At 43.5% G+C, this 18584-nt stretch overlaps 1 protein-coding gene across 9 annotated transcripts in view; it reads right to left on the bottom strand.

Moving 5' to 3' along the window:
- The window catches only part of LOC123376029 (nardilysin-like), a 93647-nt gene extending 75126 nt beyond the window's left edge, over positions 1-18521 (bottom strand). For 2 of the 9 annotated variants that reach the window (XM_045027633.1, XM_045027634.1), the window contains exons 1-3: positions 15809-16122; positions 3765-4053; positions 3302-3383 (exon numbers count right to left, since the gene is read on the bottom strand). In XM_045027633.1, coding sequence (XP_044883568.1) covers positions 3302-3383; positions 3765-4053; positions 15809-16008 — 571 coding nt within the window. In that variant the 5' untranslated portion in view covers positions 16009-16122. Of the gene's footprint in view, positions 1-1847; positions 1964-3301; positions 3384-3764; positions 4054-12934; positions 13385-13807; positions 14047-14159; positions 15701-15808; positions 16123-16165; positions 16238-18471 lie in introns of those variants that run through there. The other 7 variants (XM_045027639.1, XM_045027638.1, XM_045027636.1 and 4 more) reach the window with 7 other exon arrangements.
- Positions 18522-18584: the final 63 nt, after the last annotated feature.

The following is an 18584-nucleotide window of genomic DNA, read 5'->3' as shown; positions in this document are numbered from 1 at the left end:
TAGCTTAACATATTTAACATAGGATTCCTTAATTTTTACCTTTTTTTTTAATGTTAAAAATTGTGAATGTTGTAACTTATTTACTGGAAAATGTTTCTTTTTCTACTCATGATTTATATCTCACTGCATTTGGATGGAAATTTCAATTAAATTAGAAACACACAAAAACAGCTTTTTACATTTGTTTTTATTAGTTAAATACCTTAAATGTGCTGGACATAAAGAAAAAAGTAAGTTTACCATAACATATTTTACATTTAATACTAGCTGATTTGTTAAACAAAGAAAGAATTGACTGTAGTTAGTGACTTTAACTGATTATCTCTGATCACTATGTCCTTCAAGATTTTGGAACTAGTTCTCATCCTTTTCTACCTAGTTTTTATTCATGGATTAGAAGAGAAAAACAAGCTTTCCCGCTTTTTCAGCTCCCAATTTTGAATGAACTAGTCAAAATGAAGAAAACATTCTCTCTTTATTTGTGGAAGAGGCAACTGCCATCAAAAGCTTATGTAACTTAAAAAAAAATCTGGTTCCCGGTGCTTAGCCAGTTACTTCCACCAGTTCTTCAAAACTTTGGCAGCAAACGTGTTGCTTTAATGGTCCAATTCACCCCCAGTCCTGAAATCTATTCTGATTGATGGATGAATATTAGATGCTCATGCCATAGCAGCACTTCCTCCTCAGCAGTTAAGTATTTACTGTGATACTTTGTATTGTGAATACTGGCAAAAAAACAAGGCAGAGTAAGTGCTTGATTTGCTTGTTCGCTGCCTGTAATTTAGCTTTGTTTTTTAAGCGTTTCCTTAAATTCTTGCCAAATTTCAACATCAGCAATATAGCAGTTATCTTTTTTCAATTTGTCCAAAGCTATGGAAATAGATTTTAGTATAGTCAGTATAATTTCTACATTTCTCTTTAGTCTGATGCTAACTACTCTGGTATGTGAAATTTCCATCTATTTTGTCATAGTTTTCTTTACAAATTGTCATCAGGATAGGCCAGATTTTTAATAAATAATTTGAAACAGTCAACCACTAAATTCCATCATACATCTTAGGGGAGAATTAACTGTGATCCTTCTTCTCTCTTCAGTGAATCTGAAGCAAAGTGATTGTTAAAGAACAACATTTCAACAACATTTTCCTTTATTCCTGGTATACCTCAGTTTTTGGCTAAAAGATACATCAAATGAGCTCTGTACCTATATAAGTTTCAAGCTCACTTTTTTATCCACTTCTAAATTTCTTCTCACCTTAGTTTCAGCATTTTTATTCATTTAAATTATTTTAACATATGATAATAAATGTAGATATTAGCATAAATTGCCATAATTATAAATTAGGTTAATTTTTAAAAAGAAAATGAATTTAATTTACATTAAAAATTTAATTTAAATTAAAAGAATCGGTTTTTGAATTTTTTTTAATTATCAATTTTTACCCTCTCGACCTTGATGCCTCCAAGTTAGCCTCCCTCATATCCATTTAAAATGTCGCCACTAGGCTCTTGTTCCTACCGGTCATAGTGACACACAACAATGGTTAAGAGCTAGTGTGCAAAGATCATTGCCTGTCATGCTGACCAATATTGCTTCATTGTTTACTTGAATGCCCCTCTGATCTATATCCAGCTGATGTCTTTAGTCTTACCCTTAGTTTGTAAACCCTCTAGGGCAGGGACCATCTTTTTCATTCTGTGTTTGTACAGCACCTAGCAGTAATGGGGTCCTGATCCATCATTAGGGCTCCTAGACATGATGGGATACTAGACATTAGGGATACTAGACATAAAAAATAATAATGACCCCTGTGATGGTTCTCGGGATATCCAGGACAGAGAGTCACCTTGTTACCCCCAGCCTCCCGCATGAGGGAGTCTTGCCTGTGCTTGGCTGGGTGTCAGCTCTCTAGCACCACCAGCCTTTCAGCCACTCAAGCACTCTCCTCTAGGCTATGCCAACCTGCAAGACAAAGAAAGGGCTAGCAATAGGTGCACCCCATACCCCTTGAATCATTCCCTTGTGATATCCAGCCCGACACTGGCTACTCACAGAAATTCCACAAGCGTAGGACACCTCACTTAACTTTTTTACCTTAAATCACTGCTTCTGCATAACACATAGCACTTGTAATAAAACACAAGGTTTAAGAAAGGATAGAAACAACAAAGTGATGAAAACAAGTTATTACAACCCTAAACAAAAAAAATAAAATGTGAACCTAGGTCTACACTTATTAATAGTTACCCTTCATGTCTATGAAGTAGGTTTTTCCCCAAAAGTTCTGTCTGTTGCAGAGCTGGCTGGCTTCACAGGAATCAGGATCCAATTTTTCATGAGAACAACTTACTCCTCAAAATGTCTCCTCAGTGAAATCATCCAGAATACCTTTCCCTCATCTATGTTATCTGAAACAATCTTCTATTTCTATTCATGAGCAGGGTATCCCTGTCTTGTTGTAACATTCCTTTTTTACCCTCAGTAGGATTTGATGATTTGCAGTTGCCTCTTATGATTTTTCCTTGATCGTTTTGGAATTGAGCAAGGATAAATAATTAAGCCTTGCATTGCATCACCACTAAACAGGGCAGAGTGACCTGAACGGCCCACCACCAAGACATATCTCCTGGTGACTAATTTTTTACTCCAAGTCTATAAAGCATACTTTCAATATACATTCATTATTCCTTAAATATGACCCATCCATACACCTTGTAATTATATGAACCTTGACAAGTTACTAGCTTTTTGGAGATATCCTAATGTTACTCTTTATGGATAAATATCCTGTAAGGCACATGTTTGGTGTAGTGAATTTGTTAAGTCTGAAGTAAGAGTGTTTTGCAAAAAATAGGGGGCCCTTTACCTAGGAGCCTCTGTGTCACTGTCACCTCACCCACTCTTCACTCTCTACCACATCAAGCACAGCATATGGTCCTCATCTTTAAGGCCCTCCATCATTTAGCTCTATCCTACCTTCCAACTTGTTTTTATTATGAAGTTTACCCACCCCCAAAAACTTTATATCACCGGTGATGCCAGCCCCATTTTCCCCACATTCACCTCCATGCATTCTTCATGCAACCCCTTACACTTGGGAAGAACTCCCCCTGGTAATTCATGAATCCCCCATCTTAGCCTCTAACATCCCTCCTTAAAACCTTTTTGATGTGGTACCTACATATCACACCCATCTGGCATTCTGCTTCTAGAATATTTCATATAAATCAATAAATCCAAAATAATGTCATTACATTTTCCACTTTGGGAGGAAAGACGGAAATGTAAGATGATACATACTGTGCTCCAGAAAATGTGCCAACCCAGGCAGATCCTCAGGATCACAGAAACTGCCAACAGCAACACAAAGAGCAGCTGCAGACTGCAAAATAAACACAACAGACACTGAGGAGTCACTTCTAAAAAAATTGCAGTCTTTTTATCTAATAGGCGAGAACTCCAGTTCTAACAATCTAACAGAGCTACTCTATACTCAACAAAGAACAGAAGAGTGAAACAGACCAGGATGTTCTGCTGTAAATATGAGCTATGAGTCCATAAGTAATGGTAATATAGGCTCAACCCTGAACAAGAGAGGTAGACATTCAGACACCAGAGATGGAGGCCACATAAGTAACTAGATGGATAGGACATTCAGGTATGGAGGACTAGCCTGTTTGTCAGACCACAATATTTAAGAGCTTAGGACCACAAGAGTCATTCTCCACTTAACAAGCTTCCACTCTGTAACATTAGCACATACCAGCTTCTCTGTACCATTTCCCTTCTTTGCTTCTTCCTTTCCTGTTAGTTCTTCCATTTCCATATCATCAGAATTATTGGGATCCTCCTCATCATCTCCATCATTGTCATCATCCTCATAATTTTCCTTGTCCTCATCCATCTCTGCTCCCGAGTCATCATCTTCATCAGTTTCAATCTCGGTCTCATCATTATCCTCCCATTCCGAAGACTCCTCCGAAAGAACACTATCCATGTTATTTGCATCCGAAATCAGTAGTGCACACAAGCCATTTTGTAATGTGAGATACCTGTGAAATCAATTATAATAATAGTTTGAATCTTCAATTGTCCACCTAAAGCCATGGAACTCCCAAAGAAAGTCTGAAAAATTCTGAATTTTTCATATTTGTTCTAGGCCAGAGGTTCTCAAACTGTGGGTTGGAACCCCAAAGTGGGTCGCAACCCCATTTCAATGGGGTTGCCAGGGCTAGCTTAGACTTGCTGGGGCCTGGGCACAGAGCTGAAGCCCGAGCCCCGTCACTTGAGGCCAAAGCCTGAAGGCTTCAGCCCTGGGCAGCAAGGTTCAAGTTACAGGCCACCTCCCTGGGCTGAAGCCCTTGGCCTTCAGCTTGGCTGTCCCTGCCCTCCCCCCCGCCTGGGGCAGTGGAGCTCAGGCTTTGCCCCCTCCCAGGGCAATAGGGCTTGGGTGGGCTCAGGCTTCAGTCCCCCCTCCTGGGGTCACATCGTAATTTTTGTTGTCAGAAGGGGTCCCAGTGGAGTGAAGTTTGAGAACCCGTTCTAGGCTTTTGAACTGCATTCCCTTCTCCACAGTGATATCCTTGAAGATCCGCTAAGCATGAAAGGTAGTTTGAGAGCAGAAAAGTTTTTTTAAAATCTACCAGTTCCTTTTTGCCATTTAATTTATATTCCCAGACAAAAACTGGGTTAAAATGGAGATAAGGTTGATAGTAATTTAGAGTAAAAAGCACCACAGGGATGTTGTAATTATCCACCCACCCAACACACTCTCACACACACCAAAAACCAGACGCATTATAAAACCAGGCAGTTCAGAGTTAAGTTTAAACGTAAGAGAAATCCAAACATTTTAATTGTATTCTATATAGGTTCTGATACTATGCTTATTACCTCAGTATTTGAGCACCTTTCAGTACTGAACTGAGCAATGTGACTAACATCCATCACATGTTCTTTGTTCTCTCTCATATCCTCTTCCCGGGGAAGAATTCTGTGTGCATGCAGGTGTTGTTTTAGTAGGATGTTTTGTTTTAAATTATATATATATATATACACACACTCACCGCATATGTTTATATTAGAGAAGGGAAGGTCAAAGAAGTGCAATATGCACATAGAGGAGAAAGTGTTGGTAACATTTTAGATATCTTGGGCCCAAGCATTGAGCATCTTGATAAAAAGGACCAAGACCTTGAACTTGACATTTTATAGGAAGCCAGCATATTGAGCAGAGGGCAGATATGATGTGTTTTGTGATAGCTTATTTCACTTAGAAGAAGCACTCTAAGCATTGAAGGCTTCATGCCAAGGTATACTGCATTGCTTTAGTCTACATGAGGTGACAAAGGCATATATAAATGAAGCCAGGTCATCGGCCAAGAGGATGGGATGAAATCTCCTAGCCAACTGCCCAACACCCCCTTCTGGGGGGGGCGTGTCTTAAAAAGAAAAGACTTTTAGGAAAAACTAGCAGAAGAAGCTGTCGTCTGCCAACAATGGAAGCAAACGTTATCCGCATTGTTGCCACCCCACTATCTCCTGGAACCGCAGATATTCTTTATCCTAATCCTGCGAGATGTCCTGACCAGACCAGGCCTGAGAGAAGCAACCAGACAACACTATCACCTGCATTGGCTCAATTCTGAACACCAGCTGGGATATGAGACTTCATCTTTCCTCTCGCACTCTCCATGTGTCCTTTTCTTTCACCACCTCTTTTCTCAGAGTCTGGCTATGATGGCTGTCACATGCTGCTTGTACACAGTAGATTGCAGGACTGCTACAAGTAGGACAGGCTTCTGTACCAGTTTTGGACTGGCGACAGAACATTCATCATGAAGAAAGATGCAAGAGATGTGTTCTCTTTAAGATACTTTACAGCACTGTCAGGTATAGCAGTTACCAGCTCAGATAAGGTATGTTACACATAGTGCCATCTACTGGCTGAACATTATAATCACAGACTCATAGAATATCAGGGTTGGAAGGGACCTCAGGAGGTCATCTAGTCCTACCCCCTGCTCAAAGCAGGACCAATCCCCAGACAGATTTTTACCCCAGTTCCCTAAATGGCTAGTTTTAGCTTTCCATCACATCTCCCCCTTTAAGTTTTATAGTCGTACCATTTACAAAATTTTACACTATCATGCAAACTTTAAAGTTCAGTACATATCAGTTTGTTAAGGTGTTTCTGAATCATACAGGTTTTCTAATTACATGACTCAAATGCCTAATAACTTTGTGATCTGGCTGTCCATTAGTTGCAATGGCTGGCTGTGGTTGGTTTGAAATTGTATTCTTCTTGTTCTGCATCTGCCATTTGTAAAGTTTACTCTGTTGATTGTTCCTTCTGAGGAACAAACTGAAGATGTGAATGGGCTCTGAATTTTTCCACATCTTGTGAATTTAGTCTGAAAGATTTTGTAGCTACGGACTTGTCCCTCTTTTCCTCAGTGGATTTATGATAATTACTTTTAGCAGTCATGCTGTGTCTCTTTACTGCTTCTGAGCTAGTTTCTGGTTTTTTAAGTTGCTCCTGCTTTTTGTTTTCCTCCTTCACTAGTTCACTCAGCTTATTATCTGGATAGCTGTGTGTAGGGTTAAAACTGTCTTTAATTGTACCTGCTGTGGGACACTTTTGTCTGTAAGCCCAATAATCAGCCTCTTTCTGATATTTTCATGTTTTACAATCCACAAATCTCAGTTTTCTGCCAAGGTATGAAAGGCTTATACAAAAGATTCAACACATTCCCCTGGTTCTTGATCTCTCTGGTGACATGCCCTTTCATAAACCACATTTCTCTAAAGGTATAAAGTATGCATCAAACAGAGCCAGAACTCTTTCAGTCATCCTTGTGATTGTCATCAGTAAAGGCAAAGGATTTAACGATATACTCTGCCTGCTTCCCCATAGCATAAATTAAAGACAATAAATAATAATTGGAGATATACCTAACTTCTAGAACTGGAAGAGACCTTAAAAGGTCATTGAGTCCAGTCCCCTGCCTTCACTAGCAGGGACCAAGTACTGATTTTTGCCCCAAATCCCTAAGTGGCCCCCCTCAAGAATTGAACTCACAACACTTGGCTTAGTAGGCTAATGCTCAAACCACTGAGCTATCCCTGCAGATTCCTGGTACAGTTTAGTAGCAATGTGAAATCTTGCAAAGCATTTCTTCCAGTCAGTCCATTCTAAACACCTGTCAAAGCTGAAGTTCTCTTGTGCATCAAAGGGTGATGTTGATTATACCCATCCTGCAACCTTTGTTGTTTTTTCTTCTGTTTGAAACCTTTGTTGCTGATTTCCAACATTGCATATTTGCAACACTGCTGTAAGCCTGTGACCAGAAAGAGGCAACTAAAAGAAATGTCCTAAACAGCCTGATGCCAGTACAAGTTTTCAGAGTGGATGACAAGACTGTGTATTGCGCCTGTGTTTTCCCAACAGTGAATTTGCAAGTGAAAGTCAACACCAGAGACAGAAACTACATTTTCTATCTTTGCTATTCTTTACTTTACTCTTTTATGTGTGTCTTGTTTTAGCTTCTTAAAAAACAGGATTTTAACTACAGCGACAATATAAAAAGCTCCAGATCATCTCAACTAACTTCTCCTTCTCCCTCCAAAAAAAAACCAATTAACAAACAAAAAAACAAACTACTGAGACAGAACACTTTTTTCTTTGAAGGACCCAGTTTTAAATGAAATTTAAACTCAAACTAATTAATAGATTTAATTATCAGAATATTCACTCGAAGAGTAAGTGCTGTGATTCTGAGGCAGATAGTCTATTCGTTACACATAGCAAAAGTTGAATCCGTTTTATGTGTAAAACTGAACTCAAACTTAAGTATAGAACTGCATTTGGCTCCCTCACAATTAAAGGTGCTTGAAAAATGCAGACCTTTTTTGTCAAAATTTTAAATTTAAAAATACTCAGTTACTTTGTAACCTGGTCACAAAACATCAAAGTTGAAAAAAAAAATCAGGCTGACTATAATAGCATTTTCAAGCTTGCATAAGCCTGATTTGAATAAAACAAGCCTTAACTCCTGCATTTTTAAGCTAGATGGTGATAACATGGTTCATTCTTCAATTCACACTTTGTGTGTGTGGATGTGGGTTTATAAAGCCAGGAAGAGTACTGTATGTTAACCCTAGTTGTGTTTACTCAGAGCTGGATTAAGACAATCTAGAACACAATACACACCACAAAATGAGGGTCCTGTGGCTTCATCCACGCCCATTTGGAGTGGTGGATTCCCATTCAGATGCATATGGAAATTTGCACTTCTCAAAGCTATTGGTTCAGGCCATCTCCAGATTTAGGCAGCTATAGTTGCATCAGTTACACCCAGGTCAGAGACCTTTCAAGGGGGCCACAGGGCCCCACAGCTGAAACCCGGTGTGCCCTGAACCCTAGCAGCTCCCACAAAGCCTGCAGTGGCGCGGTGCAGAGCTGAAGCCGGCAGCAGTGCAGGGCAGAAGCCGGCAGTGGTGCAGGGCAGAAGCGGGGAGCCCCTGTGCCCTGAAGCCAGGACTTGCGTGGGGTCAGGCTGGGAGCACTGGTGCCCCTCCCCCTCTGGAGCTGGGAGCAGCAGGGGACCCCCAGTGTCCCCACTCAGGGTGCCCCCTGGACTGAAGCCAGGAGCAGGGCAGGGCTGAAGCCCTGAGCCCTGGTGCTCCCCGCAGGCAGAAACCCTGAGCCCATGGGCAGAGTTGTGGGGCACATGGGTGTTGCACTGCAGTTTGGGAGGGCCTTACCCAGAGTGGGGTAGCCCCGGGGGAAGCTCCAGCCCCCCCCCATCTTCCCCAGTTCCCCTCAGGCCCCACACTCTGGCCAGGTTGTAGGTGGGAAGCCAGAGCCAGGCAGTGTGGGGCAGCTGTTCCTCTGGCTGGTGGTGTCATCTGGAGTGGGCAGCTGTGGCTTTCCTGTGCTGCTGGTGCCCAGGGTTGCAGCTGCTCCTCAGCTCCCAGCCCCCTTTGACTGCTCATGCAGCCACTAAAAGCTGCCCAGGCAGGGGGACCCAGCTCCAGGATGGCAGAGCCCTCGGGTAGCAGCCACCGCAGAGGGAGCTCTCTCAGCACATAGCCTCTAGCTACCCCCTTCCTTCACGCCAAGCTATCCCCCTACTTGCACCTTGAGCTACCTCCTGCCTACACACAGCCCCTACCTACCCCTCTCCCTGCACTCTGAGTGGTTTTCAAACTTTCTGAACTGAGTACCCCCTTTGAGTTATATTTTTTGGTTGCATTCCCCCTAGGTGGCCTGCTGAGGTGAGTCAGGGAGTGGAGGTGGCACTCCCTCCCCGGACCGCGTTGTGCAGAGCTGCCGGCCTTTGCCCCCCACCCCAAATAAAAGTCAAACTACACCTATGCCCAAAGCCCCCCTGACACCTGCTGGCCTGGCGCCCCAAGTCTCCCCACACCCGGTGGGCCCTAGAGTCTTTATAACATTTTGAGGGGGGCCTCAGAGAGAAAAAGGCTGAGAACCCCTATTCTAGTATACAATTGTAGACCCTATAACTTATTAAATTTACATTACTGTAGTGTGAACCGTCAACTGTCTTCACATCCTACAACAAAAGTCTTGCACCCAAATGGATACTGCTTCTGCTAGTGACCATTATAGTATCATAGCGTTTAAGGCCAGAAGGGGCCATTATATCATCTAGTGTGACCCCCTGTACATCACAAGCCATTAAATTTCATCCAGATACCAATATAGTAAGCCCAACAACTTTAGTTAGACTAACGCATTTCAGTCCTAAGGACAGTAAACTTTGTGCCACAAGCAGAAAACAGGAAAGACCAAGGTGCCACCAGTTCCTAAGATTCATAAATTCCAAGGCCAGAAGGGACAATTGTGATAATCTAGTCTGACCTTCCACGTAACACAGGCAATCAGATTTCCCCAAAATAATTCTTAGAGCATACCTTTTAGAAAATATACAATCTTGATTTAAAAACTGTCAGTGAAGGACACTTCACCAAGATGCTTGGTAAATTGTTCTCTAATGGTTAACTACACTCATTGTCAAAAATGTATTAATTATTTCCAGTATAAATGTGTCTAGCTTCCAAACATTTGATCGTGTTACACCTTTCTCTGCTAGATTGAAGAGTCCGCTATTATATATTTGTCCCCCACGTAGATATATAGATAGTAATCAAGTCACCCGTAACTTTCTCTTTGTTAACCTAAATAGAGTGAGCTCTTTGAGTCTATCACAGTAAGGTATATTTTCTAATCCTTTAATCATTCTCATGACTTTTTTCTGAACCTTCTCCAATTTATCAATATCCTTTTTGAATTGTGGGCACCAGATCTGGACAGTGTTCCAGCAGCGGTCACGCCAGTGCCAAATACAGAGATTAAAATAACCTCTCTACTCCTATTCAAGATTTCCGTTTGTGCATCACAGGATCACATTAGCTCTTTCGGCCACAGCATCATGTTGGTAGCTCATGTTCTGCTGATTATCCATCGTCACCACAAAATGTTTTTTTAGTCACCATTTTCCAGGACAGAGTACCCCATCCTGTAAGTACACCCTACATTCTTTGTTCCTATATGTATACATTTACATTTAGCCATACTAAAACACATACTGTTTGCTTGCACCAGTTTACCAATCAGTGGCCTGTCCTATTCACTATGCCACTCACACAATTTCTGTGTCTGCAAATTTTATCAGTGATGATTTCATATTTTCTTCCAGGTCGTTGATAAATATGACGACTAGCATAGGGGAAAGAACCTATCCTTGTGGGACACCACCAGAAAACATCCACTTGATGTCAATTAACCATTTGCAATTAAATGTCAAGACCTATCAGTTAGCCAGTTTTAAACCCATTTAATGTGTGCCATGTTCATTTTATATCATTTTAGTTTTTTAATCCAAATGTCATGTGGTACTAAGTCAAAACACTTACAGAAGTCTCAATATATTATTTCAACACTATTACCTTTATCAACCAAACTTTTAATCTCATAAAAAAAAAGTTAGTTTGACAGGATCTATTTTCCATATACCCGTATTGATTTAATTAAATTAACCTCCTTTAATACTTTATTAATTGCATCCCATATCCGTCACTCCATTATCTTGCCCAGGATCAATGTCAAGCTGACAGCCCTATAATTACCAAATCATCCCAATTACCTTTTTAAAAATATATATATAAATATTGCAATAGCAGGAAATTGATTAGGTAAGGTATACTCAGATGATCCCAGCAAGCAAACCATATCACTTGCTTCTGGGGAAAGCAGGAAAAAAGAAAGTCCCTGCCAATCTGACCCATGGGAAAATTCCTTCCCAACTACAAATAGGGGAGTAAGTCTGACCTTAAGCATGTGAGCAAGACACACAGCCAGGCATCTAGAAAGAGAATCTTTTGTGCCACCTTAGACCACTGGTCCACCCTGAATGATGTCCTAGTTCTAGCTGTAGCCAATCTAGCCAGCTGTACATCAGGGGAAATAATTCCTACCTGACCACTGCAGGCAACCAGCTGAAGTCCTGAAGCATGAGATTTAATTATATAGAGCTGCAAGTGTTATGAGCATCGTGAAAACACAATTATGAAGTGTAGCAACGTAGCTTCCATATAATTTCAGAAGAGAATATTTTGACAGAAGTTATAAGCCTCTTTGGCTATTTCTATCCATGTTTTTATCCTTTCTAGATCTTTGTATTTCGTTACACACTTCTCCAAATAAGTAAAAGGGAATATAATAATACTGTTCTATTTACTCCCATCTTCAGGTGAACACTGACGATGTTTACTAAATACAGCAGGAAAAAATTTCCATTATTAAGGACAGAGATTAACTCAGGAACAGCTGGAAGCAATTGAGTTTTAGCTAGCAAAGCTGAGGTTGGGAATCTCAAATAGTGCTAGGAAATGCTGAATAGTAAGGCCATTTGGTGAAGTGTTCTTAACTTTTTCCATGTTGAGTTGAAGATGGAAAAAGTAAAGATTATCCATACATAACTGAGCGCTGGTTACTGAAACCATGACACCCACATCTTTAAGAACACAAGACTGTTCAGAAAGCTTCAAGCAGGGACATTCTTTCCCAACCAATGGATTACCACTGGTGCTATTGAAATGCCAGTAGTGATTCTGGTGGATCCATCTTACCCCTTGCTCCTAGGGCTCACAAAACCATTTACTGGCCACCTCAACCACACCAAAGACTCAACTACCAGAAAGTAGAGAATGACAGTTGAATGTGCTGTTGGTAGAGTGAAGGGACACTGGTGGTGTTTACTCACTAGAATGGATCTAAATGAGAAAAATATTCCAATAGTTATAGCTCCCTCATGTGACCTAAATAATATTTCTGAGGCAATGGAGGGGGAAAGCTGTCACTAGGATAGGAAGAGATAGAGCAGACTTTGAACAGCCATACAACAACCATTACAAGAGTTCAATATGGAGCTATGCAGTTCAGTTAGGCTTTAAAAGAGCATTTAACAGTCAGCGACAGCAGTGGTGTGTACTGGAATGTTCTGTGGACCTGAAGCTTTGAGTGCTGTCAGGAAATGTGTAGTGCTTTCTGCATATTTACACACATTATGTTTTACCAAAGCTATGAATTATCTGGTGCTTGCTGTACATTTATAAATATGACTGGGGGGGTGTTTTCCAGAACCTCTGAGTTTTGTGGTGCTGTACATTTATAAGGACTCTATGCTTTGAGCACTGCTTTGCATTCTGAAATGTGTTGTGAACTAATAAGAATAATTATTTAAAAAATAAGAAATTTGGCAAAAACAGCACAGAAAAGCAATGTGCAAAGAACAGCAGGCACTGTAATACAAACTTTGAACTGAACTTTTAGAACTGGAAAAGCAGCAAAAATTTCTGTCCATTTCAGTATACAAATGTCATCCCTTGTGCTACACATATACTGACCTATATGGTGTGTGTTAAGCAGTGGTTTTCTTTGCAGTCACACAATGAGGAATTATAGGGATTAGGATGTGGCCTGTGATGCCACATGATATGCTTTGGAGTGTCAGGGCTGCTTCTACAGACCTCTCTAAGGACTGTAAAGTGCGGGGAGTCAGATTTTGGGGCCTGTAGGTCAACCAGCATCTGCAGCATTTGAGTTTGCTGCCTGAGAAGCTCCATTATGTCTTGGTGCATCTCCCTTTCCCCTTCCTGCTGGGAATCCTAGCCTTCCCCGTCTCCTTTTTCATTCTCCATAACATGTGTCACGCTGGTCTCCAGGACCTTTCTTCAGAACCCGAAGCAGCAATAGCTTGCAAGATCTTGCTGAACTAATCCTCTTCTTTCTCCTCTTCAGGATCAGGTGTTCTGCAGGTGTGCAAGGGGCACCCCTCAAAGCCACAATGGCAGCTGCTGATAAAAACAGACAGATGTCTCATTAGATTTATAGTCACAACAGAGAGAGTATAAGTTTCAAACTCCCTTCCCTTATTCCCATAAAAACTTTTAATAAGACTTGCTTATTGACATTTCAGCTTTGAAGTGCCTCTGCATAGCACCACTCTTCAGCCCCAGCCATGGTGAGTATGGGCCCACTGGGGGCAGGGGAGGAATTCTGGTTGCATGAAACAATCAAATTTTGGTCCCTATTCCATTCTACGAATATAGAGCAATGGCACTGAATATCAGCACTATTTTCTGTAGGCAGTGGTGGTTTTAGCTGATCTCTCACTCTGGAGGGTAGCAAAGCCACAGACAGCACAGCTGCTACTGGCATCCTGAAGCCACCCAGCATGCCACTAGCCTGCTTAGTGCAATGCTGCCAGCTGAACTCACCATGGTGAGGTGTGGGAAAGTATCTTCTGCGGAAGAAGAAATAAGGCAGCCATCCCTAGAAGCCTTCAGGAGAGGATTGCGGAGTAACACCATGAAAGTTTCACTGAGATCTCTCAGGAGGATACAAGGGACATTCTTCTGTACATAAACAAACTGCTCCGCGTGGCCCTCTCCATGTCCAATTCAGTGGGGGAACGAAACGCAGATACCACCTCTATTTGTTGTACCTCCATCTCTTCCTGTATGAGTAAAACAACTAAAAGTTTATAATGCAGTCTTGTTAACTTGACGACGGGCCAGAAGACATCTTTACATTTAAACACTGTAAGGAAAAATGCATGTACACACTTACCCAAGGTCCCTTCCTCTTCTTTGGGCTCATCCATATTTGGCTGCCAGGGCTGACTAGACCATGGTGGAGTCTCAGACAGGTCTTGATCTGTTGTATGGTTGGACTCCCTCCCCCATCCCCCCTCTCCTCCTCTTCCCTGTTCACGGCAGGGGTCTACATCTCAGGCTCCTGCAAGGTATCCACGGTGGTTTGCAGAGTGCTGGTGGGGCCCGTGTCAAATATGGCACACAGTTTGTTTTAAAAGCGGATCAGCAGCTCACCACTAGATTGATTATTGGCCTCCCTTGTCTCATAGCATGCCAGCTGCACTTCCTTCAGCACTATTTCTGATTCCTGTTGCATCCCTTTGCCTGCACTCCCCATGCAATTTGCTCATAGATGTCCACATTTCTACAGGTGGTCCATAGCTTTGCTTGCATGGCCTCTTCTCCCTATAGTCCCATGAGACCCAAAATCTCTTGTATACTGCAGGCAAGAGCATGTCTGGTGTGTTGAGCCAATCTGGTCGGCTGGCTAGTTACACATAACAACAAGGGAGAGTTCCCAGACATGTTCACCAAGGTAGACAATCAGGAAAAGGCATTTCAAAAATACATAGGTGACTTCAAAGGAGGTGGGGTTTTCAGTCACTGTGACCCCTGGGCAGTGGAATTTACAGCTGTTACAAGAGCTGTGACTGTTGCAGCAAACAAGGCATTATGGGACAGCTCCTGGAGCACTGTTAGGGTCAATACACATCATGCAGCATCTACATGCACACTCAGTAGATCACCCATTTCTCCAGTGTTCAGGCAGGTGACTTTACTGCATTGCAATAGTTAGGTGCTTATGTCTGCCAGAGACAAATCTGAGTGTAGACACATGCACAAACAGGTTGACAAAAGGCAATGTACACCCTATTTGCCATAAGTTAGCTTTGGTTATATAGTGTAAAGACACAAGAATTTGGTGATTTTTTTCTGTCCACAGTCAAGTGCATTACTCTGCAGCTGCTAGCAAGGGCCTTCAAAAAATATTTTATGTCAATTATCCAGGCTCAAAATTTCAAGTTAGAAATAACTTGCCCAATGTGAAAACTCAATAACCCTCGCTGAAGGAGACAAGCATTTCTCTACAGGCTGTACAGATATCATCCAACAGAGTTAAAATTTCTTAACGTTAACAGTGTATGTGGTTGGTGCTCCATGAGACAAAGCACTGAAAAGAGGGACTGGGGGGATGGAGGGGGGGGGTTGAAAAGGTTACATTCCTTATTTTGACTCCTGCCAGATAACACTGCTCTGCTTTCTCAACTCCCAATAAAAAGGAGTTACGCTAATCGAGGGCAGGACCTTCCCTGTCACAGAGAAATAAAGCACCGTCACTGTATCCATGCTACGTTTTACAAGTATTCATTCAATTCTTGAGTTCACGTTTGCTGCTGATATTGAAGCAACTGGAAATATACTGGGGGGGGGTGGGGAGAAATCCAGTTTGTTTTCGTTTCTTCTTCCAGAGTTACTGTAAGGGCGGGAAGCGCCTAAACCCTCTGCACCATCCCCGTGATGCTGGGGGAGAGGCGGGGGGCGGGGGGGAATATCCCTTCCACCTTCTTCCCACACGGCCCCCTCCCCTGCGGTCCCGCTTAGTGCCGGGCCCCTCCCCCTCACCTGTACTGCTTGCGGTCACTGGGGGACTTGACAATGGCGGGGTCCCCCAGGCCGGGGCTAGCCCTGCGGCCCCGTCCTTGCGCCTCAGACTCCTCCTGGGGCAGCCGGGCCGCAGCACCTGGGCCGCCCGCTCCGACTCGCTGCCCCGCGGCCAGCTCCGGGCAGCTGCAGCTAGACAAGGGCTTACTCCGGCCGGACATAGTGTTGGCTCAGGCGCCGTTACCGGCTCGCAACGGCTGGCTGCGTCCAGCGCTACGGAGGGGCCGCCCGTCCCGCTGCCTCCTTCCCCACCCCCGCCTCCCCAGCGCGACCCGCGAGGCTCCCTCAGCCCCAGCGCAGCCGGGAACGGCAGCTCACCCCCACCCCGACGGTTGGGCTAACGGTCGTGACCAGTCCGGCTACCTCCCCAACCAATCAACACACAGCTGCGGGATGACGTTATTATCGCCCCTATGACCCATCAAACCGGTTTTAACAGCGTGAGAGAGGGGAGAGCAAACCATGGTGATCGTGGGGGGGGGGAGGAACGCACGGCGCCTCACGGCAGCCCACGGAGCTTAAATAGCCGCGAAGAAGGAGCCATAATAGAGACGAGGCTTAAGGTCTCAGCCTCCCGCGCCTATATTTCAGGGTTCGGACTGGTTCACTGACACCGCCCCCACATCCTGCGTTGGACTCTTCCACATACGGTATTGGAGGAGGCGGGGCTTTCCCCCGCATGTTCCCTCCCACTGGCTCAATGAGCTGTCGTTGACTGTCCGCGGAACGAGAGAGCATGCGTGGAAGAAGCCAAGTCCCTGGATGCTGAGAGAGGTGGAGCATTCCACGTGGAGTCCAGGGAATGGGGAAGGGAGGTGTCAATTCAGTGAAACTTAACTGACCAGAGTTCCAGAGCTAGAGGCCTCAGGCGGGCCTGCGTGTGATGTGGGTACCACTTGGCCACAGGTTAGGGGGCTCACTCCCTTAGTACAGAGATCTGTACCCAACAGGGGGTTAGCCAGTGCTGGGCTGTGTAATCCTCACTAGAAGACAGGAGGTCTACCCAGTCTGCAGCAGCAGTATAATGCCAGAGGCTATAAGCATTGTGGCTTTGCAGAGAAAGATTCAGGATGCAGCTTAAACTGGGGAGTTTGGTAAAGTGCAAGCAATTTTCGTAGCCAGGAGACTAGCATGCAACCTCTGAGTTTTGCCTTTATATAGCTTAAATGAAAGCACTTTGCAGAACTCCTTCCCAAGCAGAAGTAATTCTTCCTTGCACTTGGAAAAGCATCACTTTCAATAATAGAATGGGTGCTTGTCAACAGGCAACTTTTTTCATTACAGAGTTCTGTAAAGAAATAGGAATTTAGTGGCTGATATTTCAGGGTGCCTGATTTTAACAAATACCTGCATATGATAGGCTCTTGAGAGCCTAAAATCTGAGTTAGAAACAGTCTCACATTACAACCTAACAGCCAGTGCTATTTTACAGCCTAATGCTAGCCAGTGGCAGTTCATTATCCAATTAACTACAGCCTCATTGAAGGGAATGCATTGGTAAAGTGGTGTCCAAGTGGAAAAGTCTTCATATGCAAGAGAACTTTGAAACATACAAGGCTGCTGGCTCTGGTCATGGATTTAATAATTTCTGTAAGTGGGCTCAAAATTAAAGAAGTGGCTTTTATTTTTGTCTGCACTCTAACTAATGGAACTTGTGTCAAACACTTGATCTTCATTAGGAATACCCTGTACCAATTCCTAGATAACATACAGTATTATAAGGAGCAATTCTTCAGGGATGAGCTAGTTCCTCTAGGAATAGATGTTTTACTCCTAACACATGTGGATATAATCTTGAGACACCTGTGCAGTTTTTACTCAGGAAAAATTCCCCCTCAGCTCTGGATTTAGCCCCACAACTCTGGTTTGTTGCACAATAAAAACACTAATCCAGGAACCAATACCTGCAACAAACCCCATTGCCATCTCTGTCCGCTATTCATGGGACACCATCATAGGACCTAACCCAGGGGTAGGCAACCTATGGCATGCGTGCCGAAGGCAGCGCACAAGCTGATTTTCAGTGGCGTTCACACTGCCAGGGTCCTGGCCACCGGTCTGGGGGGCTCTGCATTTTAATTTAATTTTAAATGAAGCTTCTTAAACATTTTAAAAACCTTGTTTGCTTTACATACAATAATTTAGTTATATATTACAAACTTATAGAAAGAGACCTTCTAAAAACATTCAAATGTATTACTGGTATGTGAAACCTTAAATTAGAGTGAATAAATGAAGACTTGGCACACCACTTCCGAAAGGTTGCTGACCCCTGGTCTCGGCATTGGGATGCCTGTGCCTTTAAGAACCCAGCCTTGCGAAGCCCATGCGGAGATGTACTATCCTGTGAGAGGGGAAATAAAAAAGCCCCTCTGCCCCCCTATTTTTGCAAACACGGGGTGGCTTAGCTCATCGGGTGTAACTGTTACCCCCCCCCCGCCTCTTCCGAAACCAGGGTTTTGCCCCACGTCATGCTCTGGCAGCGCCACCCTCTGGGCTTAACCCCGGCTTCTAAGCCCGCCCCATCCCTGATTTTGCCCTGCAGCCGATCTCCTGGCCCCCGTTTCTTGACCCCCCCCCAGCCAGTACCTTTCTGCCCCCCTTTGAACCCCGCTAAAACGCACCAGCAGAACCTGAGTCCGAGCAACAGCGGAGTGAGGGCAGCGGCTTCAGTAGCTGCTACTGAGCATGCTCAACTAGCCGCAAAGTTTCCGGCATTGCGTAATTACCCCGCGCC

Source organism: Mauremys mutica, chromosome 8, assembly GCF_020497125.1.
Source record: "Mauremys mutica isolate MM-2020 ecotype Southern chromosome 8, ASM2049712v1, whole genome shotgun sequence".
NCBI lineage: Eukaryota > Metazoa > Chordata > Testudines > Geoemydidae > Mauremys > Mauremys mutica.
The sequence above is the reverse complement of the archived record's forward strand: the minus strand, read 5'-3'. Positions and strand labels throughout refer to the sequence as shown.